The sequence below is a fragment of the Labeo rohita genome, chromosome 11, assembly GCF_022985175.1.
Source record: "Labeo rohita strain BAU-BD-2019 chromosome 11, IGBB_LRoh.1.0, whole genome shotgun sequence".
NCBI lineage: Eukaryota > Metazoa > Chordata > Actinopteri > Cypriniformes > Cyprinidae > Labeo > Labeo rohita.
This window is the reverse complement of record NC_066879.1, coordinates 14573319-14597626: the sequence shown is the minus strand read 5'-3', so window position 1 is coordinate 14597626 and position 24308 is coordinate 14573319. Positions and strand designations below refer to the sequence as shown.

Sequence of the window (24308 nt, the reverse complement as noted above, 5' to 3'; positions counted from 1 at the left end):
AATACCTAATGCATTTATGATTTTAATCTCTTTAAAGAAAAGCAACCCTCTAAGACCCATTGAGGGAAGAGAGGAAAACAAGAGTGCACAACCAGTTCCGCAGCTTTTTTTTTTTTTTTTTTTTTTTTTTCCACCTTCAGTGGTGTTTTTGAAGGTTGTGTGATGGGGCGGCTCTCTCTCTTGATGCTATCTGTAGGCCGGCGGAGGTGTGGAGTTACACCCGCCCCATCAGGCCGCTCCCCGCCGTGGTAATCGGAACCACACGGAATGTGTGCGGGAGCCTTTTCTTCTCCCCTCTTCCCTCTGCAACTGATAAGACAGAAATCTAATTAAAAGGGAGGCAGGCTGGCACACTTTGAAGGGCACGGGAACGCTCCGCTGGCACGCACGCTCCCGTCCGCTCTGTCTTCAGGGGTGCTAATAAAAAAAGAAACAGGGAAGGAAAGGAAGATTAAAAAAACGCTGCATGCTTTGAAACTTTCATGCCGTTTCCAGTCCCGAAAGTTTATGGCGGGACTTAAGCAGGTTTACAGGAAGTTCTGTGCACATCCCACACATCTGTTAGACTTCATCCGAAATTGTAGACACAGCTGTCTATTGTTTCGCTTTAAAAACTGAGATGCAAAGGAGTATGTTCTGATTTAGCTGACATAACCATGAGCTCATTAACATATGACCGCCCACATCTGCATATTTAACACTTACCCAAGAGTTGCACAAGTTAACTGAGAATCTTAAAGGTACAGTAGCAAAAACAACCTGTTTATTCAGATCTAAAAAGGTGAAAAATGGCCATAAAAAGGACTACAGTTACATTTTTGGGGCAATAAACCTTGACTTTAACATTGTAAATCAACTCAAAGAAAAAAACAATTATGCAAAAAAGTAGCTTTTAATGCTTTTTATGATGTGAACTGTTATATAAATGTGAATTGCAAAAGTTAACTGAGAATCTTAAAGGTACAGTAGCAAAAAACAGCCTGTTTATTCAGATCAAAAAGGTGAAATATGGCCAAAAAAGGACTACATTTACATTTTTGGAGCAATAAACCTTGACCTTAACCTTATAAATCAACGCCAAGAAAAAAAAATGTAATGCAAAAAATTAACTTTCAATGCTTTTTGTGAATTAGTCTGTTATAGAAATGTAAACTGCACCAGTTAACTGAGAATCTTAAAGGTACAGTAGCAAAAACAGCCTGTTTATTCAGATCAGAAAGGGTGAAATATGGCCATAAAAGACTACATTTACATTTTTGAGCCAATAAACCTTGACTTTAACATTATAAATCAATTTTAAAGAAAAAAATGGAATGCAAAAATGTAACTTTAGTGCTTTTTATGAATTGATCTGTTATATAAATGTGAATTGCACCAGTTAACTGAGAATCTTAAAGGTACAGTAGCAAAAAAGCCTGTTTAATCAGATCAGAAAAGGTGAAATATGGCCAAAAAAAGACTACATTTACATTTTTGAGCCAATAAACCTTGACTTTTACATTTATAAATTAACTCAAAGAAAAAAAATGTTATGCAAATTTGTTACTTTTCTTATTTTAATTAATTGATGTGTTATATAAATGTGAACTGCACCAGTTTACTGAGAATCTTAAAGGTACAGTAGCAAAAACAGCCTGTTTATTTAGATCAGAAAGGTGAAATATGGCTACAAAAGACTACAGTTACATTTTTGGAGCAGTAAACATTGAGTAACATTAAAATGCAAATATGAACTGGTTTATTTATGCATTTTGAAAGCCATTTTGTAGGTCGGTTGTACAGGTGCACTGCAGTCATCTGGATTTATGTGTGTGGTTTTCTATCATCTAATCCTCTTTATTTCATGCGATCTGTTTGATCTGTTAGGTATTGAACATGTGAAAGGATTCAGAGTGTATCTGGAGGACAAGAATCCCGAGGGAAAGCAGTGCCAGCACATGATCCTAAAGGATCCGCGACAGCTTAACTTCTCTTATAAAACTGTTGTAAGTATGATATGGTTTATATTAGAAATGTAATTTAGTGAAAAAGCAGTTTTTATGTTCGTATTCATCTGTTTGGCACCGTTTCGCATTTTTTCCAACAGAGGATGAGCTCACAGCCCTTCGCTGGTCTCGCCTTTGAGACCGACTACATGGTCCGAATCGTGCCGTTTCCCACGTTCTTGAACGACAGCTTCTTTCCTCCATCTTTTCTGCGCACTAACAGTGAGTATTAAACCTGAAAAGATAGAATAAAAACGTATTTATGACCAACTTGTAGGAAAAGTTTTTTATTATTATTATTATTATTATTATTAATAATAAATATTTATAAATGTTAGGATTTTAAAAATATTTATAATTTTAATAAAAATAGTCAGATTTTATGGATATTTATTGCTTCAATAATTATTTTCTTCTGCCATCTTTTCTGCGCTGATAAACATACTCTATATAAAAAGTGTTATTTCGTAATATTTTATACATATATACATATATATTTATTTATGTTATTTTTTTATAACAAATATTTAGTAATAATTATAATTTATATAATAATTATAATAATTATTATAATTTATAACAAATTTATAAATTTATGACAAATTTATAATTAAATGTTTATAATGAAATTATACATTTAATTGTTTTGAATTATAAGATAATTATAATTTATAGTTTATTTTGTAATTCATTAGTAATATTTATGATTTATTTTATTATTATTATGTTTTTTTATAAATATTTATAATTATTAAAATAATTTAATTATCTTGTGCACAAAATGACAAATGTTGTTCATCATTTAATTATGAAATTATACAAATAATTAATTTATTTTATAATTTCTTCTTCTTGTTCCTCTTCTTATTATTAAATATCTATAATTATTGTGTTTTTTTTAATACAGAAAATTTAGAATTATAATTAAAATAATTAAATCCTGGTACGCAAAATGACAAATTCATAATTAATGGTTTATATTTTAATTCTAAATATAATTGTTTTCAATTAAAAAGCAATTATAATTTATTTGTTTATTTTGTAATTTATTTTGTAAGTTATATGATAACTATTATTGATATATCATTTTCCATTTCTTTTTAAAATAAATATTTATAATTATAATGAAAATAATTTAATATTTTTAAATTTAATATTTAACTATTATTATTATTATTATTATTAATAATAAATAAATGTATATAAATACTAATGTTTGTGTGTGTTTTATTTTTTTATTTTGTTATTAAAATCATTTAATAAAAATCCTGGTACACAAAATGACATTTATAATTAAATATTTATAATCTTTCTTCTATAATCTTTCGAATAATTTTCTATCTCTATATATATATATATATATATAATATTTTTATAGCTTATTTTGTCATTTATTTGTTGTATTTATAATTTAATATTATTGTTATGATATATAATTTTCATTTGTTTTTTAAATAAATATTTATAATTAAAGTAATGTAATAATCTGGTGCACAAAATGACAAATGTATAATTAAAAGTTTAGAATTTGCTTATAAAATTATACAAGTAATTTATTTATTTTATAATTTATTATTATTATTTATAAATATTTTATTTTGTTTTTTTTATAATTGATAATTACAACTAAAATAAATAAAAAATATTCTAGTACACAAAATTAAAAATGACTTATTTTTTACTGTCCATTAAAGTGTCATATTCTAACTTAATGGATGTTTAAAGTGACTTCACTGCTATGGAAACATTTAGCAAAAACGGAAGTAATTTCTCTGCCTTGTTCCTTGCGTTCTCAGGTTGTGAAGTGCTTCTTGGCCCGGATAACCTCGTCTGCAAACCATGTGAGTTCTTCAGAGAGAGAAAAAAAGATGTCAAATCCAGTTCATCTGTTTTTGTTAGCCAAGCTGTGAAACGGCCTAAACATGGATCTCGAATGAAACCAACCCTGTTGTTCTTTGTCTTCGACAGTCTGGAAGCCCAAGATGCTGAATGTTTCTCAGCTGGGATCTAATTTGCATGTTGTGTTTGACCACGCCCCCTCCACATTCGGCTTCACCATCTACTACCTGTACTACAAGCTCAGACAGGAGGGGCCCTTCAGACTAAAACGCTGCAAACCTGTGAGCATTTCATCTCGTAATTGCATTGGAAAATCCTGCCGCAAATTCATAAACATTTGCATTCATAATTCACCCCAAATGCTGACTGTCATGTCATGTTGAGGAGGAGTGTTTTCTAATGTTTTGCACGTTTGCGTCATCGGGTAACTGTAATTGTTTGCATATTCTGTTTTCATTGTTGGAAGTGAGATGTTCAGGGTTAATACTTCCAGCAGCGTGTAATGCTCTTCCCAGACAGCTGGAATAATATATAGCCTTGTCCGGTGAATCGCCGCTCTGGGAAATGGACGTGTTCTGCTGCTTTCCACGCTTTGGTTGTGTTGGAGACGGAAATGTAAAGAGCAGAGTGCTTTTACAGCAGCACTTTGTCACTTAGAAACTGTGCTGGGAGTTAGAAGACGGCTATCTGTCTTTTTTTGGCACAGGACACATGTTTTTTTGGTTCAGGACTGACTCTCTTCATGGGATAGTTTAGCCAGAAATGGATGTTTTGTCATTATTTACTCGCCCTTATGTCAATCAAACACATTTGGCTTGCTTTCTTCTGTGAAAAATGAGAAGCATGTTCATGCTGCTCCTTTCCATACAAAGAAATTGAGTCGAATGGGGACTGATGGATGTTAAGCTCAAAATAATAACGTGAAAAAATGGAAGATATATTTTGAAGACATGTGACAGGAATTTAAATTTGTGTTTATTATTATTATTATTATTATTATTTAATAATAAGTTAATAAATAAAACTAGTAATAGTAATTGAGAAAAGCACAATATAAATAAAATGTATAATATAAAATAAAATATATATATATATATATATATATAAAATATTGAATACATATTTAATATATTGAATGCATATTTAATAACGTATTGCATTAATAATTATTGCCATTATTAATAAATAATAATAAGTACTACTACTACTACTATTAATAGTCGTAATAATGAAGTAAAATATACATAATTATTAAAATTAATTATTATACAAACTAATAATATTAATAATAATAAATTATTTGTAAGTAATAATAATAATAATAATAACTATTAATATTATATAATATTTGTTAATTTATTATTTGTTTTACTTAATTTATTTCTGTTAAATATTTATTTTTATATAATCATTAATTAATAATTCTTTATATTTTACTTTAGTAGTAGTATTTATTAATTATTTATTAATAGTAATGACAAAAATAATTATTATTAATGCAGTCAATTATTAAATATGTATTCATTCATTGTTTATTATTTTTTATGATATTCTTCTTATTGTTAATCATATTACATAAATCATAAATTACAAATAAAATGTATAATAATTATAAAAAAGAATATCCTAATAATAATAAGAAAAATAATCATTAATTATTAATTTTAATAGTTATTTATTTTACTTTATTATTATGACTATTATTATTATTATTAGTAGTAGTAGTATTTAATAATGATAATTTATTAATATAATGGCAATAATAATTATTATTAATTTATTCATTTTTACTTATCTTTATATTTATGATTTTGTTATTATTGTGAATTATAATATAATAAATAATAATAAATACTACTAGTAATAGTAATTCAGGAAAGCGTATTACAAATAAAATGCAATAATAATTATAAAAGAACATCCTAATAATAATAAAAGTAGTAATAATAATAATAAAGATCATATAATAATTAATTGTAATAATTATGTATATTTTACTTAATTATGTCTATTATTAGTAGTAGTACTTATTTATTATTTATTAATAATGGAAATAATTATTATTAAAGCAATAAGTTATTAAATATGTATTCAATATATTAAATATGTATTTAATATTTATTTTTTATTTTATTATTATGATTATTATTCTTATTAATAATTATTATATTAAATAATAAGTAATACTGCTAATAGTATTTGAGAAAAGAGCATTTAAAATATATATTATTATAATTAATAATAATAATTATTATAGTATTATCATTATTAGTAGTAGTTTTTAGCATGCTACAAGCAATTAAACAAATATTAACACACAGTGAAGTTCACTGACACACCAGATGATAAAATAACAACAGACACAGCTTAATTAACTACAGAGAAGATAAATGACACTCCATATTTAAATGTGCACTTTCATGGTGTGTCTGTTTTTTTTTTTTTTTTTAACTATCCCTGTAAGGCTGAAGTGAACTCTTCATTCTCTTGGAGTCACACGATGTTGGGGTTGATTTCATTTAGAGGTTTTATTATTTCAACACCAGCATGAGGTGTTTCATATTTGTGTCATTTTGGAACACGACCTGCCTCTTTTGAACCGCACTATTCACATCTTCTTCCTATTAGAGAGTGTGAAAGCATTGTCCTGGCTCTTTTCAGAAGAGCGCAGCGGTCATATCTGTAGCCGGGCCGGGCGGCATTGTTTGTAGCGATAATAGAAAGAGGTGAAATTTGAGGTGAGCGACACCACCAATGGGGGATTCCAGAGTTCAGACGCTCTATGGATCTCTGTGAGATCATAGTTAGCATTTCAGTTTCCCACCACTGGTTTCTGTGTAACGGAATGACTTAGAAACCCCATTTTAATCTGTAGCGTCCGTAAAACATAAACTTGATGTTTGAATGTTTACCTTAATGTAAATGAGTTTGTTTCTTCATCAGATTTGGAGAAATGTAACATTGCATCATTTGCTCACCAATGGATCATCTGCAGTGAATGGGTGCCGTCAGAATGAGAGTCCAAACAGCTGATAAAAACATCACAATAATCCACAAGTAATCCACACCACTCCAGTCCATCAATTAACATCTTGAGAAACCAAAAGCTGTGTGTTTGTAAGAAACAAATCCATCATTAAGATGTTTTTAACTTTAAAACATCCATAATATTGCCATCCCTGATAAAAAAAGCCATTTTGTCTGAATCAGGAGAGAAATTTGCACAGATCAAGCACTGTTTACAAGCCAAGTCAGTTTAATACGCAAATGTAAGTAATTCAATTAAATTGAATAAAATATTCTAATTAACATTTTAATTAATATTAAAATAATTAAAACTATGACATAAAAAATGTAGTAAATGTAGTGGCCAAAAATGTTAAACGAATAATATTAATAATAATTAAAAAATGTGTATAATGTATAAATATAAATATTGAATACATGTATAACTTATTGCATTAATAATAATCACCATTATTATTAATAAATAATAATAATAAAGTACTACTACTACTACTACTACTAATTATACAGATAATAATTAAGTAAAATATACATCATTCTTAAAATTAATTATTATTATTATATAAACTAATACAATTATTATTATTATTATTATTAATAATTATTATTATTATAGAATGTTTATTTTTATATATTTGTATAATTTTAATAAACATTTATTAATCATTTATTATTTGTTTTGCTTCATTATTACTATGATTATTATTTGTTTTTATATAATCATAAGTAATTTTAATTATTTATATTTTACTTTGTAGTAGTACTTATTAATAATAATATTAATAAAAATTTAAATAAATATGTAAAACTAAATAATTCAATTTTTAAATTAATAATAATAATAATAATAATAATAATAACAATAATATAAAATATTAATAAATAATAATAAAGTAAATAATATATAATAATATATTATATAATATATGATAAATAACTAGAAAATATTCGAATTAACATTTTAATTAATATTTATATAATTAAAGCTATTATATAAAACAAAAGTAAGTGCAATGGCCAAAAATGTTAAACTAATAATATTAATAATAATAAAAAATAAACATGTTAAAAAAATTCTGACGGCACCCATTCACTGCACAGGATCCACTGGTGACCAAGTGATGTAAGGCTACATTTCTACACATCTGATGAAGAAAGAAACTCATCTACATTAATTAACTATGTTAATTCGAAAATTTTTTCATTTTTGGGTGAGCTATTCCTAGAACTATTTCTACACACTCATTAAACTCGTTTTGTGGACCCAAATATTGTGATTTAGTCCATTATATCATCATTGCACAAAACTGTACATAAACTGCATCACACATTTGTAAATAATGTGTCTCTGTTTTCATTGCAGGAACAAAATGGCCCTAAAACGACCTGTGTTTTACAAGACGTCACTCCGGGAACTTATGCAATCGAGGTTTGAGCGTTAGTCATGTCATACTCTATTAACCGAGTTTCTTTTAACATTTATTGAGCTTAGCAAACTAAATTTACCTTCATATTCCCGCAGCTTCGCGACGACAACAACACGACGAGAAAACAAACACAGTACCATGTGAGCCAAGGTAAAACACTTTGACATTATCATACTTTGTGACGATTAAGCGCCTGTATTTGCACTGATCTGATGTTTGCGTTTGCAGTTCATTCTCCGTGGGCCGGCCCGATCCGCGCCATGGCCATCACCGTCCCGTTGGTCATCATGTCGGCCTTCGCCACGCTTTTCACCGTCATGTGTCGCAAGAAACAGCAAGGTGCGTATCCGTCATTAGCGCGGCTCGGGTTTCCTCCCTTTTGTCGGGTATCTGAAAGGCGATCTGTGTAATCTGACGGCATTGACGAGGATTAATGCGTGATGGAATCTAAGCGTTTGCACTCACGCCATTCTGCTGCAGCTCCGCTTGAGACGCACAAAAGAAACTCCTGTAAGCCTGTTAGTGTGTAATGCGTCTTACAGAGGCAAAGTTTCAACGTTTTGGGAGGGTTTCACATAAAACTTTCTAAAAATACTAAGTTGTACTTGTATGCAAAGTCACTATGATTTTAGGTTGTTGCTATTGCATTCATATGTGGTTGCTAGGGTGTTTTTGGGTGGTTGTTAGGGCATTGCTAGTTAGTTAAGGATGTTCTAGTTCCTTAGTGGCACAAAAAGTCTATTCTGGTCTTTTGATCAGTGTTATTTTAGTAACGTTGAGATACTGTTATAGTTTTGATCAATATTTCGATTTTTTTTTGGTTTTAATTTTAGTGAAATTTGTAGTAATTTAGTTGTAAATTTCTCTAGTTTTTATAAATTTTTCATTAAAAATTTTATTTAGTTATTTTAGTAGATTAAGTTAAACTTAATGAAAAGGAGAAGTGTTGCTTTGGCAACTAGCTGAAATAAAATAAGTTTTAGGTTTTTTTAATAGTTTTATTTCAGTTAATGTTTATTTTATTTTTTTTTTTTAATGATTTTAGTTTTAGTCAGCTAGTTGAAATATAAAATGTTTATGTTTTTAAATATATTTTATTGTGTTTCAGTTAATGTTTATTTCATTTCAAGTCACAAACATGTTTTTTATATTTTATTTTAAGTCAGTTGGCTAAAATATAAAATGTTTAAGATATTTTTTGATATTTTATTTCATTTAATGTTTTATGGTTTTATTTTCAGTCAGATGAAATATAAAATGTTTAAAATATTTTTATATTTAATTTTATATTTCATTTAATGGTCAATTTAATTCAAGTAACAATTTTTTATGGCTTTAGTTTCAGTCAATTTGCTAAAATAATAAAATATAAAATGTTTAAGGTTTTTTTTTTTTAAATATATTTTATTTCATTTAACACTTATTTTGTTTCAAATACCAAAAATATTTTTTTTTATGGTTTTAGTTTCACTCAATTAGCTGAAATATAAAATGTTTAAGATATTTTTTTATATACTGTATTTTATTTTATTTCAGTTAATGTTTAGTTTATTTAAAGTAACAAAAATATTTTTTATAGTTTTATTTTCAGTCAGAGCTGAAATATAAAACGTGTAAGATTTTTAAAAAACATTTTATTTCATTAATGTTTTTTTTTATTTCTAGTAACAAAAATGTTTTTTTGTTTTAGTTTGTCAGTTACCTAAAATATAAAATGTTTAAATTTTTTAAATATTTTATTTTATTTCAAGTAACAAAAATGTTTTTTATGGTTTTAGTTTCAGTCAATTAGCTGAAATAAAAAATATAGAATGTTTTTTTTTTTTAAATATTTTATTTTATTTCAGTTATTTTTTTTAATTTTATTTAAAGTAACAAAAATATTTCTATGGTTTTAGATATAACTAGCTAAAAATATATATATATATATATATATATATATATTATAATGGTTAAAGTTTATTTTATTTTAATTAATTTTTTTTTAGTTTTAGTTATCTAGCTGAAATAATATGTTTTTCTTTTTTATATTGTTTTATTTCGGTTAATGTTTATTTTATTTCGAGTAATGAAATTTGTATAGTAAGTCATTTTTAATAATTTTTATCATTTTTTTATGGTTATATTTTTAGTCAGCGTTTAGTCAAGTCTACATTTTTTAAAATGTTGTTTTACTTTATATATATATATATATATATATATATATTAGTATTTACATATATTTATTGCATTTTAGTTATTGTTTATTTTATCTAAAGTAATAAAAGCCAACTAGCTGAAATTATATTATTTTATTGTAGTTAACAATTTTTTTTTAAATGGTTTTATGTTTAGGCTGCAAGTCTATGGGATGTTTTTCCCCATACCTGCAGTATTTAAAGCTAAATATACGGTACATTTTTGTGAAGGTGGATTGGCGGGTGATGTAAGACAGAAACATCTGTTGCTCTAACATGGACAAATTAGGCTTTAGTTTCAGTTCTTCCATTGCTCTAAAAGGAGCTCTCATCATATGGAAACAATAAATGCGCTTTTTTCCACTCGCTACAAATCTCATTTGATCCTGGTTGGATTCACGTCTCTGATCTGAATTCCTCTGCAGAGAACATCTACTCCCACCTGGACGAGGAGAGCTCAGAGTCTTCATCTCAGACCACGGCGCTGAACGCAGACAGACCCTGGCCGAGACCCAAGATCTTCATCTGCTACTCAAGTAAAGACTGTCCCAAACACCTCGCCGTCATCCAGAGCTTCGCCTTCTTCCTGCAGGACTTCTGCGGCTGTGAGGTGAGGTTATTTTAAAGAAATTAATACTTTTATTCATTAGGGATGCATTAAATTGATCAAAAGTGACAGTAAAGACATTTATAATGTTACAAAAGATTTTTATTTCAAATAAATGCTGTTCTTTTAAACTTTATATTCATCAAAAAATATATATATCTCAGTTTCCACCAAAATATTACTTGATAATAATGTTTTTTGAGCAGCAAATCAGCATATTAGAATAATTTCTGAAGGATCATGTGACACTGAAGACTGGAGTAATGATGCTGAAAATTCAGCTTTGCATCACAGAAATAAATTGCATCTTACAATATATTTATATATAAAACTGTTATTTTAAATTGAAATAATATTTCACAATTTTACTGTTTTTACTGTATTTTTGATGCAAAGTTGGTGAGCAGAAGAGACTTTTTTTTAAAAAGTTTGACTGGTTTGAAATGTTTGCTGATGACGCCCTCTAGTGGCAGGAAAAAGTTGAAGACTCTGTGATCACCCCAAATTATTCCACAGGTAGTAATCCAGATGTCAACATGAAATAAACAAAGGTGTGGAATTTAGTAGAGACTATGGCACAGTTAAATATGTGTATATCTGTAACCACTGTTGTTGTAATTTACCATCTTTATTTGGTATTTGAACTGTTACCAACTGAACTGAACTCAAACTATTTCAAATATAGCGAATTAAACTCAATCATAATGCTTTTACAAAAATGCTTTGAGTGTTTGACAAAAATTCTAAATCAGTTCAGACTTCTGAGGATGTATCGTGAATCTTTTGATTCAGGTCGGAACTTCTGAGCTTGTTGGCGAATCATTTGATTCAGATCGGAACTTCAGAGATTGTTCACGAATCGTTTGATTCAAATTGGGAGTTCAGCGCACAGGTCGCGAATCATTTGATTCAGATTGGGACTTTGGAGCGGGTTTGCGAATCATTTGATTCAGATTGGGACTTCAGAGTGGATTCAGGAATCATTTGATTCAGATCAGGACTTCGGAGCTTGTTCACCAATCATTTGATTCAGATTGGGACTTTGGAGGGGGTTTGTGAATCATTTGATTCAGATTGTGACTTCGGAGCTTGTTCGCAAATCATTTGATTCAGATCTGGACTTTGGAGCGGGTTTGTGAATCATTTGATGCAGATCTGGACATCGGAGCGGGTTTGTGAATCATGTGATTCAGATCGGGACTTCGGAGCGGGTTTGCAAATCATTTGATTCGATTCAGATTGGGATTTCGGAGCGCAGGTCGTGAATCATTTGATTTCTATCGGAACTTTGGAGCACGTTCATGAATCATTTGATTCAAATCGAAACTTCTGAGCTTTTTCGCAAATCATTTGATTCAGATCGGGACTTCAGAGTGGGTTCACGAATCTTTTAATTCAGATTATTATTAAACAGTAGAAAACTTTAAACAATTAAGGCAGTACAGTTATAAAAACAAAAGAAAGTATACACATACAGAAATCAATCATGGTTTATTATAGTAAATGTGTAGTTGTTTATTTTTTTAACCACAGTTTTACAACAAATACCAAGTTTAAATTATGGTTACCATGATTTAACTGTAGTAACAGTGTTTTTTGTTGTTGTTTTTTTTTTGTAGTAAGTTAACAAAAAAAGAGCGAACTATAGTTTCCAAAGTCGGTCATCGCTTGTTATGATTTTGAATTGTTTAGAAATTAATAGAGATGCTATGACATGTCCCTACCAATATCCAGACACAACTAAATTGCCCCTAGCAATAATTTTAATCAGACAATGAAATGTCAGTTGTCTGCCATTATGTCTCCACCAATGCCAAAATCAAACCCACACCCTTGTAAAATAATTAATTTATTTACTTTCCTAATACGTGTTCCTGGTCATGATCCTGTGCATGAATCATCAGCGATCGTTATTCCAAAGAAAACACTTCACAGTACTTTGTTTCATTAGTAAGCATGAACTAACAACAATGTGCATTTGTGGGAAACTTTGATGCTTTGAATTGTATAAAAAGCCATAAAAGGGTTTTAAATCGGACTCAATCTGTTTGTGTGTGAATGCTCAGGTGGCGTTGGATCTCTGGGAGCACCTGGAGATCTGTAAGGAGGGTCAGATGTCGTGGCTGAGCCGGCGTATCGACGAGGCCCACTTCATCATCACCGTCTGCTCCAAAGGCCTGAAGTATTTCGTGGAGAAAAGACACCGTAAAGGCAAAGCTACGTCGAAGGAGAAAAACCGAGAACCGTCCGCATCCGACTCCACCAGCAACAGAGACCTTTTCATCGTGGCCACAGCGATGATCGCCGAGAAAATCAAAGAGGTGCATCAAAAATCCTCGGACCTCTCCCGCTTCATGTCGGTGTACTTCGATTATTCTCATGAGAGCGACATACCGACTTCCCTCAGCTTGGCTCCCAAATACAAACTAATGGACCAGTTGCCCCAGCTGTTCGCCCGGCTCCATTCCCGCCAGCTCAGCCTGACCGACCGCGAACCGCAGCCGCCCAACGTCAGCAAACGCAACTATTTCCGCAGCAAATCTGGCCGCTCGCTATACGTGGCCATCTGTAACATGCACCAGCACATCGAGCAGGAGCCCGACTGGTTCGAGAAGCAGCTCATGCCGCCGCCGCCGCCTAATAAACGCCTCCCGCCTCCTGAGAAGCTCGATTCGGGGCTCGTCCTGAACGAGGTGAAGCTCAAACACCCGTCGGAGAGCGACTGTCCGGTGAGGAGCAACGTCATCATCCTGCCGCCGACGCCGAAGCTGGGACTTTCGCTGAGTTTGTCGCAGGATGATCTCGGGGAGGGTTCGTCTCATCAGGACGCGGGTTCGTCCAGGCCGGACGGATCGGCCAGTCCGGCGGAGATGCCCAGAGATTCGGGGATCTATGACTCGTCCGTTCCGTCGTCTGAGCTCTCCATCCCGCTTATGGACGGACTCTCACCGGACCACGACAACTCATCTCTGGCCGACAGTGTGTCCTCCTCCTCTGGACTTGGTACGAATTTAACGTATTAAACATAAATATACCATTTCATTTTAGAAGAATAATTCCCTATAAAAAAATAATATATGCAATTTTTTTTTTTAAATAATTACAGTATAAATATATACTGAGGTGTACAATACAACAGTAATGTATTGCTTTTAGTTATTTAGTAATTTACTTTAGTTTAGTATAAATTGAATATATAAAATATTATTTTGTATAATAACAGCAATATTAATAATTGTTAATATTATTAAATACTTTTTTTCTTAGAATTATAGTATGATTGCAATAGTAATATATTGCTTTATTGATTAGTTTAATATTTATATTTTAAATAATAATAAAATATGAATATTTAGAATTTTCTACTACTACTACTTCTTAATTATTTAATTATTAATTATTATAATTATTATTATTATTATTGTATAATTAAATGTTCACTTCATTTTACAGTACAGTAGTATGATTGCAATGGTAACTTGTTTTTGGATTAATTAGTTTGATGTTTATTATTTATATAATAAAATAAAATGATTTTAATATATTATTTTAAAATATGATTTTAAAATAAGTATTATTATTCTTCTTGTTGTTGTTAATAATAATAAAATAATTATATTATTTTATTATTACATAATATAATTATATAATAATAAAATAATTATTTTATTATTATATAATATAATAATAATAATAATAATATAATAAAAAGTACAGTGTTATGTTTCTTTATTGATTTGTTTAGGTTTTATAATTTAAATAATAGTAATATAAAAATATTATTTGGAAATTTTTGACAACAATAACAATAGGAATACTAGAAATAATAATATTATTGATTATAATAATTATTATTATATAATATTTTTGCCATATATTATGATTGCAGTAGTAATACATTTCTTTATTGATTCATTTTAATTTTATTACTTAAATTCCTATAAAATATAAATGACTAATTAATATAATCATAATAATAATATAAGTCATAATAGTTATTATTATTATTAATTATTAATATATATTTTTAATTTTTAATTATTAATTTAATTAATATATTTTTATTTTTATTATTATTGCAGTAGTAATACATTTCTTTGATTCTTTTTAATTTTATCACTTAAATTGCTATAAAATATAAATTACGAATTAATGTAATAATAATAGTTGATGTTGTTATTATTATTATTATTATAGTAGTTAGTCATTTAAATTTGAATAATAATTTTAATAATAGTTATTATCATTATCATTATTATTCTTATTACTACTACTATAATCATTAAATACTATTTTTACAGTGTGATATTATGATTACAGTAGTAATATATTTCTTTATTAAATAATTTAGATTCTGTTTAATTTTCACTTAAATTGCTATAAATTTTAAATGACTAATTACTAGAATAATAATAAGTTTTATTATTAATATATTTATAATTATTATATATGTATAATAATAATAATAATAATAATTATTATTATTATATATTTATAATAATAATAATTGTTGTTGTTTTTGTTGTTATTATTATTATTATTATTATAGACTTCTAGAATAGAGGTTTATGGCAGATATATTGATGATGTGTGTTTTTATGTGTGTAGGTGATGAGGAGCCCCCTGCTGTCAGCTCTCTGCACTGCGCAGCTCCCACAATATGCAAAGCAGAACTTCATCACAACATCCATCAGAGTGAAGGACTCATAGCCGCTGCCTCCACCTAGTGGCCTTCAGCTGGTCTTGCATCGCCACTTTAATTCCTGTACTTACCACTGACTTGGACAAGCTGCCAGCAGGTCTTCAAAATCCCTCATCAGGGAAAGTCTTTGACGGATCGGATCTTAAGGGATTGAACATTGAAGCGTCTGAAAACCGCAGGCGCATGTTTTGTCGAGGCGCTTTTTAACCAAAGTGGTTGTGTACTTAGTATGCAGCCGTGTCCGTGGTGTTACAGCCGTGTGAAATCCACGTCATTCAGTCCTTCTTGCCTTAAAAGTGCCATGAAGCTGTGGACATGAGCGTGTTGTGCTGAATGTGAGTCGTTTTAACATGTAATTTCACTTTTATTTATTGCATTAACGTGCTTCAGTTGTGCGGGATAACATGAAAAGCAACAGACGTGTGTAGATTAGCACTTTGTGTTTTTCACATTAGCCCGGGGATCGTTTTAGAAGCACATCAAGAGCTTTTTAATGATTTTAGACCATTGTTTGTTTTAAATGGATCTTAAAAAATTTTAAACATGTTGACAGCAGCATAAACAGATTAGAGTAGGTCTAATGTTTGTTTATGACAAAGGGAAGAACAAGCTAAAACAACTGAGATGTGCCATTTTGTTAACTTTATGAGTTTTATTTGTGTACTTTGTTTATCCAGGTTTTGTACAGTTTTTTTTTTAGAATATTAGAAGTGGTTTCTACATTATATAAACTTTGTACTGTTTTATAGTACTCTAATGTAGGAGATACGACTTAATAAAACTAAGATTTATCTGCATTATGACTGAGTTACTTGTGAAGTTTCATATATTTGAAGTGCTAAAATACACATGCTTGAAAAAACTGTGCAAATTACTGTATGCTAAAAATATGCATATAAAAATGAATAATGAAGAGGTGGCAAACATCTTTAGAGTGACATTATGATTATAAAATATTATATACAAGCTAAAATATGCACACAAAATGTAAAGAAATTACAATAATAATAAAATAAATAGATGTATTAAAATACCAGTAACATTTCAAGTGTTTTTTGCTTACATATATTACATTTTTTTTTGAACATAGCTTATATATATATATATATATATATATATATATATATATATATATATATATATATATACACACACACACACACAAACACAATTTTATAAAATTTTAAAATTTTATATACAAAATATAATTTTAGATTTTTATTTTTACACAAAGTATAATTTTAGATTTTTTACAAAAAATACAAAAAAATGATAGAAAATTAAAGAAATTATAAACTCCACAATTACATGCAGATTATTTTGTTTGCTAGAAATATATTTCTTTCTTTATTTATTTATTTTATAAAATATATCATATACAAGCTAAAATATGCACATAAATTGTAAAAAAAAAAAAAAATTACAAAATATTACAAATAATAATAGGTGTATAAAAATACCAGTAACATTTTAAGTGTTTTTGTTGACATATTACATTTTTATATATAACAACTTTGTGTATAATACATTTACAAACACACACGCATTTTTTTTCAATTTTATATACAAAGTATAATTTTATATTTTATACACAAAATAATGCTGCAAGTAATGAAGAGATTAAAAACACCACAATGACATTTTAAGTGATTTTTATTCGATTTATTTTATTTTATTTTATTTTGTTTTCTGGATATATATATATATATATATATATATATGTGTGTGTGTGTGTGTGTATGTGTGTACTGTGTATTTATTATGTATAGATAAACACACAAATACAATATATATATTTTGAAAATATTTACATGTATTTACATGTACATATATACACTACCGTTCAAAAGTTTGGGGTCAGTAAGACTTGTAATAGTCTTTAAAGTAGTCTCTTATGCTCATCAAGGCTGTATTTATTTGATTAAAAACCAAAAAAAAACCAAAAACAGTAATATTGCAAAATGTTTTTACAATATAAAATAATGTTTTTTATTTTAACATACTTTAAAATAGAATTTATTCCTGTGATGAAAAGCTGAATTTTTATCAGCTGTTACTCCAGTCTTAAGTGTCACATGATCCTTCAGAAATCATTCTAATATGCGGATTTATTATTAGAATGATCAATGTTGGATAATACATTGTATTATAGAAATGTAAATTATTTATTATTAACTTTTAATAAACTTTTAATTATTAACTTAATACATCCTTGGTGAATAAAAGTATTCATTTCTTAAAAAAAAAAAAAAAAGAAACAATAAAAATGTACTGACCCCAAACTTTTGAACGGTAGTGTATATATATATATATATATATATATATATTTTTTTTTTTTTTTTTAATGTAATTTATATTATATATAAATATATTTCATACATAAACATAATATATTTTTCTTAAATATATGCATGCATGTGTGTGTATTTATATATACACAATAAATATACACAGTACACACACTTATATTATGTAAACAAAAACTTTTATTTTGGATGCGATTAATGATTTGACAGCACTAATATATACAGTATATACTCCAGAGTGACATTTTTAAGTGATATATAATTTATAATTTTTTTGAAAGCTACAATATAAATTTAATATAAATTTATATATATAAAGCATATAAATTTAATAGAAAAAATTATAAATATTACGAATAATGAAGAGGTGATTAAAAACCTCTAGTAATTTTTAAAGTTATTTATTGTCTTTTATTGAGCTCAAACCACACAGCCTTGTAATCAGGTGTATTCTGAAAACCCAGTGACGTGAAAAGCTTGTTGGAAAAGTCATTTTCCTCCTCCACAAAACAGTACACAGGGTGTCCTTGTTCCAGGAGGTTTTTGGCCATCATAGACACCAGAAACTTAGCGTAGCCTTTCTGTCTGTGTTGTGGTAACGTGTAGAGCAAACCAAGAGCAGCGTGTTGGTACACAAGCAGCCAGGAGACGGGCTCCGTGCCGCCCTCGTCTATCACGCACAGTGAAGGATTATGGGTAATGTAGTTCAGCACGGAGTTGTAGCTGTTTAGATCTCCACCATATTTCCACGTGCTGTTCACCAGATGTGCATGAGCTGGACTGAGCGGAGCGAACCTGAGTCCAGCGTTACTGGAAATAACGAAAATAATAAGAAAATGTCAACTTACATAGGCTCTTTTTTTTTTTTTTTTTTTTAAATAAGGCATTTAAAACCAATGAAATGTGTTTAGTTTAATGTTTAGTTTCATCAAGTCCTGAAAAATCTGCCAAAAATAAATAAATAAAATAAAATAAAATAAATACATGAAAATTATAACATTTTCGTAGAAAAAAATTTGTAGAAACCTTGCTAATCATGCCAGAAACATGCTAGCAACTTTGTTAATCATGCTAACATCATGCTAATAACTTGCTAATCGTGCCAGAAACATGCTAGCGACATGCTAATCATGCTAGAAACATGTTAGCAACTTTGCTAATCATGCTAGAAACATGCTAGCAACTTTGCTAATCATGCTAGAAACATGTTAGCAGCTTTGCTAATCATGCTAGAAACATGTTAGCAGCTTTGCTAATCATGCTAGAAACATGCTAGTGACATGCTAATTATGCTAGAAACATGCTAGCAGCTTTGCTAATCATGCTAGAAACATGTTAGCAGCTTTGTTAATCATGCTAGAAACATGCTAGCAACCTTGCTAATCATGCTAGAAACATGTTAGCAGCTTTTTTAATCATGCTAGAAACATGTTAGCGACATGCTAATTATGCTAGAAACATGCTAGCAGCTTTGCTAATCATGCTAGAAACATGTTAGCAGCTTTGTTAATCATGCTAGAAACATGCTAGCAGCTTTGCTAATCATGCTAGAAACATGTTAGCAGCTTTGTTAATCATGCTAGAAACATGTTAGCAACTTTGCTAATCATGCTAGAAACATGTTAGCAACTTTGCTAATCATGCTAGAAACATGTTAGCAACTTTGCTAATCATGCTAGAAACATGCTAGCAACTTGCTAATCATGCTAGAAACATGTTAGCAGCTTTGTTAATCATGCTAGAAACATGTTAACAACTTTGTTAATCATGCTAGAAACATGCTAGCAACTTTGCTAATCATGCTAACAACATGCTAATCATTCTAGAAACATGCTAGTAACTTGCTAACCATGCTAGCAACATGCTAGGGACTTGCTAATCATGCTAATATCATAATGCTAATAACTTGCTAATCATGATAGAAACATGCTATTACCTTGGTAATCATGCTAGCAACATGCTAGTAACTTGCTAATCATGGTAACAACATGCTAATCATGTTAGAAACATACTAACAACATGTTAGTAACATGCTAATTGTGATAACAACATGCAAGTAACTTGCTAATCATGTTAGAAACATACTAGCAACATGCTAATCATGCTAACATGCTAGTAACTTGCTAATCATGCTAGCAACATGCTAGTAACATGCTAATCATGATAGAAAAATGCTAGCAACATGCTAGTAATATGTTAATCATGCTAGAAACATGTTAACAAGCTAGTAACGAAATATGTTATTAACATGCTAATCATGTGCGAAACATGCTATCAACATGCTAATCAGGCTAGAAACATGCTAATAACTTGCAAATCATACTAAGAACATTCTAGTAATTAGAAAATTATGATGACAACATGCTAATCATGCTAACAACATTGTAATCAGTCTATAAAAATGCAAGTAACAAGCTAATCATGCTAAAACATGTTAACAACATGTTAAATCATGTAAGCAATGTGTTAAATCATGCTAGCTGCTTCCACACTTTTACAACTGCTTCAAACTGTCAGGCTAGGCTTTCTCAAGACAACTTAAAGTTCGTTCTCAAACTTTACTCATCTAGTTTTTCTTTGTAAACTCTAAATAAAGATCATTCCAAAACAATTTTTTAATGGCAAACATACTAGAGATTACCCAAAACGCCACAGAGTGATTAAACAAAAAGCAGTTTATTGAAAATAGTGAAGCGTGTTTGGCTCAAGACGTGCATTTGTTGCTGCCGTAAAGCAATCCGTCATTTTCGCGGTATTTCGTACCCGCTCAGCGAACTCACACACTCATTTGTGAAAGAACCAGAAGCCATTCGTCTTATTTAAAGTCAGTAACATCAGAATTATTTTTAAACTGATATTTAAAGGTAAAGACAATCACATACAGTTTAAAAGTCTGTATAATAATGAAGCACCTTTCTTTAAACTGCAGCTGTCGTTCATTTTGCAGCAGTAAGACGTTCATCACTACTTGAACTTTCCAGGGAACTCCATGTTGATCTGCAAACTCCTGAACGGCGTCTAAATGCCTGATGTCAACCCCTTTAGGGCAACCAACAGGTTTGTGCATGTTTTATCTTGACACAGACACAAAAGTAGTTATTTCAGGCAATTAAATTGATGATGGATAAAGTGTGTACCTGCCAATAATGTGAATGCATCCTTATTGATAACACCAGGCCTGTTCAGAAATTGTTTCAGGGTGTCTTTGCTCTTTGAGTAGATGCTGTATATGTTAAAATCTCCTTCTCGATCCTTTGTGCCCTGTTTTAAAAAAATGCACTTATATAAAAATATATAAAGTAAATAATATCTATAATATGTCATGGTTTATATATCGATTTAGCTATTTGACAATAAATAGCTAAATCAGTGTTATTGTAATAATTATGAACATTTTTAATAGCTTTTATTTGTATATTTTTAGTTTTTTTTTATTTTAGTTTGTTGTCATTTTATATTTTTAAAAATATTTAGCTTTAATTATTTTTTTTTCAGTTTTAGTTTTTAATAATTTTATTACTTAAACTTAATTTTTTTTGTTTTATTTATTTAAATTTTATTTAGCTGAAGTTTTCCATTTAATATTTGTTTTATTTTATTTCAGATTTAAGTCAACAAAAATTATTTTATTCATTTTAGTTTCCAATAACAGTACTAAGCATCGTTTATAAAGTATAGTTTTACATACGCTTTGGTTTACCTCAAATACCACAGTTAAACAATGGCTGCTGTTAAAACATGGCTAGTTTTTGTAAATGGAGAACCACAAATGATGTTACCTGAACTTTCGGTTTGCAAATAATGACAGCGAAGTCTGGCCACTGGTCTGCAATAACCTCCAGATTGTGAGGTTTCCCTCTGTTTATGTTGAATATACAGCCATAAACCTGAAAAAGAAGTGAATATTAACCAGCTGCTCCCCTTAAGCGAGTGAAAATAAAAGCTGTGGCAATCTGATAGGTTATCATTTTCAGTCAAAAGTAAAGTACTTTCTTAAACCTTCGCCACACCTTGATGGACTCTGGAAAACTCTGCTTCAAAATGCTTTCAGCTTGTTTGAGCTCCTCGGTTCCAAGAATGATCATTTTGTGAACATAAGACGCTAACAGAAACAGACCAACAAAGGGTTAACAAAAACTCACAAAGCCGAGTGCAAAGTCAGGGAAGTTGTTGACAACTGGACAGCCATGTTTATGGTAATGCAGCATGCAAAAGTGGATCGTTTCTATCAAACATTAACACTTTTCTGGCAGCCTAGAGTGGTTGATGTGTTCAGCTAGTCTCTGCCTGGCTTGCACTGATCAAACTGGTTTGAATTAATAGTTTAAAGCACTTAGAACTAGCTTAGATCATCTAAAACCAGCAAGCTGGTTTTTCCAGCAAGAATTGTTCCTTAAGTCTTTTTCAGCAGGAGATATTATGGACTGCTCAGCTTGGGTCCTGATGCATGCAGCTGGTCATGTGACCTAAAAGATGATGTAAACACATCATTGCAGCTGCAGTGAAGAACATGAGAATATGAGATGGGTTTTGTGTGATCATCTGTGAGTTTGACTCCAGCATGAGCGTCTGTCCGTCAGCAGGATGCAGAAACCTGAGAAGCTCTTATGCAGCAGATAAATAGAGGTGTGTTAAACCGTCAGGAAATTATGGCTATTAATGTTTCCACCCTCATACTGATACACCCAGATGATTTTTGGCTTTGCGTTTGTTCCCACAGATTCACAACCTGCCGAGATGGTTTGCATTCTCACTCTTTTTGCATCCGTTTTCTCAGCTTTTATTGTGTCAGGACACAGTGTGATGCTGGATTACAACCATAATGTCATTAATGTGGCAAACTTTGCCATGGATGTCCACAATCGCATGAATAGCTATCCGTATGCCTTTAAAGTGGTGGATATCATATCAGACGCAGCTCAGGTAAGTGTCTTTGTTATATATTGTATAACATACTTCTGCTCTAATCTGATGTATTTGATGTAATATTGTGTTTTTGCAGCTCTATCCTCCTGCACGGGTTAAATACATGCTACAGATACAAGCTGCGCAGACAGTCTGCGAGAATCACGCCAGTGTGAATGTGACAAACTGTGCTTTGGAGTCTAATGGAGAGGTGAGAAATGCATGATTAAATTTTGTATTTTTATTGTGTGTTGTGATGCATTGTGTGAAATATATAATCTTTAATTGTGAAACCAGTGAAAAGGACTGCATTTTCTGATTATGCACATATTTTAGGCATATGCAATTTGCACGCTATAGTGTAAATATTGTTATATATTATTTGGATCTGTCTAATAAAATAAGATGAATGGAATAAAATATTTTGCTTGTAAATTGATGCTTGTTAATATACACAATGTGCATTTTGTCCTACAAAATAAATTCAGAATAAATAAAATGAAAATGAATTCATGTGTGACTGAATTTACATAAATTAATATAATTTTTGCATTGTTGATTTAGTAAAATTTTAATTAGCTTTTTGCATTTTGTCCAATGAAAAAACAACAGCAAAAATATATAAAAATAAATACATAAAATATATAAAATAAATAAAATATTTTATATGTAAATTAATTTGTGTCATTGAATTTATGTGAACTGATCTCATTCTTTTTTGCATGTGTTAAATATGAATATATAAATGTGCATAGATTTCTTAACAACTAATTTGATTGGGTGTTGAGAGTGATTTCTGGTGTTTTCTTGTTTGTGTGTTTTCTCAGATCATGAGCTGTTCCTTCAGTGTCATTGCAGTGCCAGGAAATGATTATATTCCCAAACACCTGCTGTCAGATCAGTGTGTCTGACTTGAGGATTTTGATGCTTTCTAATGGTAGAATGTTGTCTGCAATACAAGCTTTATTCAAGCCTTAATGCTTCTAGTATGTTAAATTTTCATGGTCAGTAATTTGTTTTGTTTTATAGTATATCATCAGCTGTTATTATCAATATAAGTAATATAAAAGCATGTGTTTCTAGTTAAAATAGCATATCTTAATGAATCATTGAAGTGCCAGAAATTAAATAAAAAATTAATTGTGCCACAGTATTTTTTGTTGTTTTAATCATTTTAGTTATTTAGAGAGCATGTGTGCATTAAGAAATTTAAGGTGGCAGCTTTTGTCTTAAGTTAAAATATCTACAATGTGGATCTACAAAGGATCATGAAAGCACCTATTTCAGCACCGGTTAGTTCTCACCATAGTTTTGAAAACTGCTAAATCAAGTG

The 24308-nt window shown here is 29.7% G+C and overlaps 3 protein-coding genes across 5 annotated transcripts in view; 2 read left to right on the top strand and 1 right to left on the bottom strand.

The window, feature by feature from the left end:
• il17rd (interleukin 17 receptor D) overlaps positions 1-16557 on the top strand; it is a 55260-nt gene extending 38703 nt beyond the window's left edge. Inside the window, exons 4-13 of the mRNA XM_051123507.1 lie at positions 1867-1985; positions 2087-2207; positions 3782-3826; positions 3954-4105; positions 8215-8280; positions 8374-8428; positions 8507-8617; positions 10881-11065; positions 13129-14065; positions 15671-16557. Of these exons, the coding sequence (XP_050979464.1) occupies positions 1867-1985; positions 2087-2207; positions 3782-3826; positions 3954-4105; positions 8215-8280; positions 8374-8428; positions 8507-8617; positions 10881-11065; positions 13129-14065; positions 15671-15789 (1910 nt within the window). The 3' untranslated portion in view covers positions 15790-16557. The remainder of the gene's footprint in view (positions 1-1866; positions 1986-2086; positions 2208-3781; positions 3827-3953; positions 4106-8214; positions 8281-8373; positions 8429-8506; positions 8618-10880; positions 11066-13128; positions 14066-15670) is intronic.
• Positions 16558-18234: 1677 nt separating this feature from the next.
• On the bottom strand, positions 18235-22499 carry si:ch73-106k19.2 (glycine N-acyltransferase). Of its 3 annotated transcripts, none has more exons than XM_051123347.1 (5): positions 22060-22499; positions 21850-21957; positions 21208-21331; positions 20983-21109; positions 18235-18880 (listed from the first exon to the last, which is right to left on the bottom strand). In XM_051123347.1, exons 1-5 carry the CDS (start codon positions 22153-22155, stop codon positions 18472-18474), a joined length of 864 nt encoding a protein of 287 aa, XP_050979304.1. In that variant the 5' UTR covers positions 22156-22499; the 3' UTR covers positions 18235-18471. The 3 variants fall into 3 exon arrangements, with proteins under 3 accessions (XP_050979304.1, XP_050979306.1, XP_050979305.1); XM_051123349.1 differs by having other exon boundaries at positions 18236-18880; positions 22213-22499; XM_051123348.1 differs by having other exon boundaries at positions 18237-18880; positions 22081-22498.
• Positions 22500-22514: 15 nt separating this feature from the next.
• On the top strand, positions 22515-24128 carry zgc:194981 (uncharacterized protein LOC561073 homolog). Its single transcript, XM_051123354.1, has 4 exons — positions 22515-22696; positions 22791-22993; positions 23073-23186; positions 23803-24128. The coding sequence occupies exons 1-4, from the start codon at positions 22678-22680 to the stop codon at positions 23884-23886; spliced, it is 420 nt and encodes a 139-aa protein (XP_050979311.1). The 5' UTR covers positions 22515-22677; the 3' UTR covers positions 23887-24128.
• The last annotated feature ends 180 nt before the right edge of the window (positions 24129-24308 follow it).

Bases quoted from the DNA above. Each gene is read 5' to 3' on its own strand.
- si:ch73-106k19.2 (XM_051123347.1), bottom strand. From the start codon at position 22,155: ATGATCATTCTTGGAACCGAGGAGCTCAAACAAGCTGAAAGCATTTTG. The intron at 21,332-21,849 runs GTAACATCATTT...TTTTTAAAACAG, and splicing joins TTTGCAAACCGAAAGTTCAG to GGCACAAAGGATCGAGAAGG. The intron at 21,110-21,207 runs GTACACACTTTA...GTTGCCCTAAAG, and splicing joins TGCATTCACATTATTGGCAG to GGGTTGACATCAGGCATTTA.
- zgc:194981 (XM_051123354.1), top strand. The intron at 22,994-23,072 runs GTAAGTGTCTTT...GTGTTTTTGCAG, and splicing joins TCATATCAGACGCAGCTCAG to CTCTATCCTCCTGCACGGGT. The intron at 23,187-23,802 runs GTGAGAAATGCA...GTGTTTTCTCAG, and splicing joins CTTTGGAGTCTAATGGAGAG to ATCATGAGCTGTTCCTTCAG.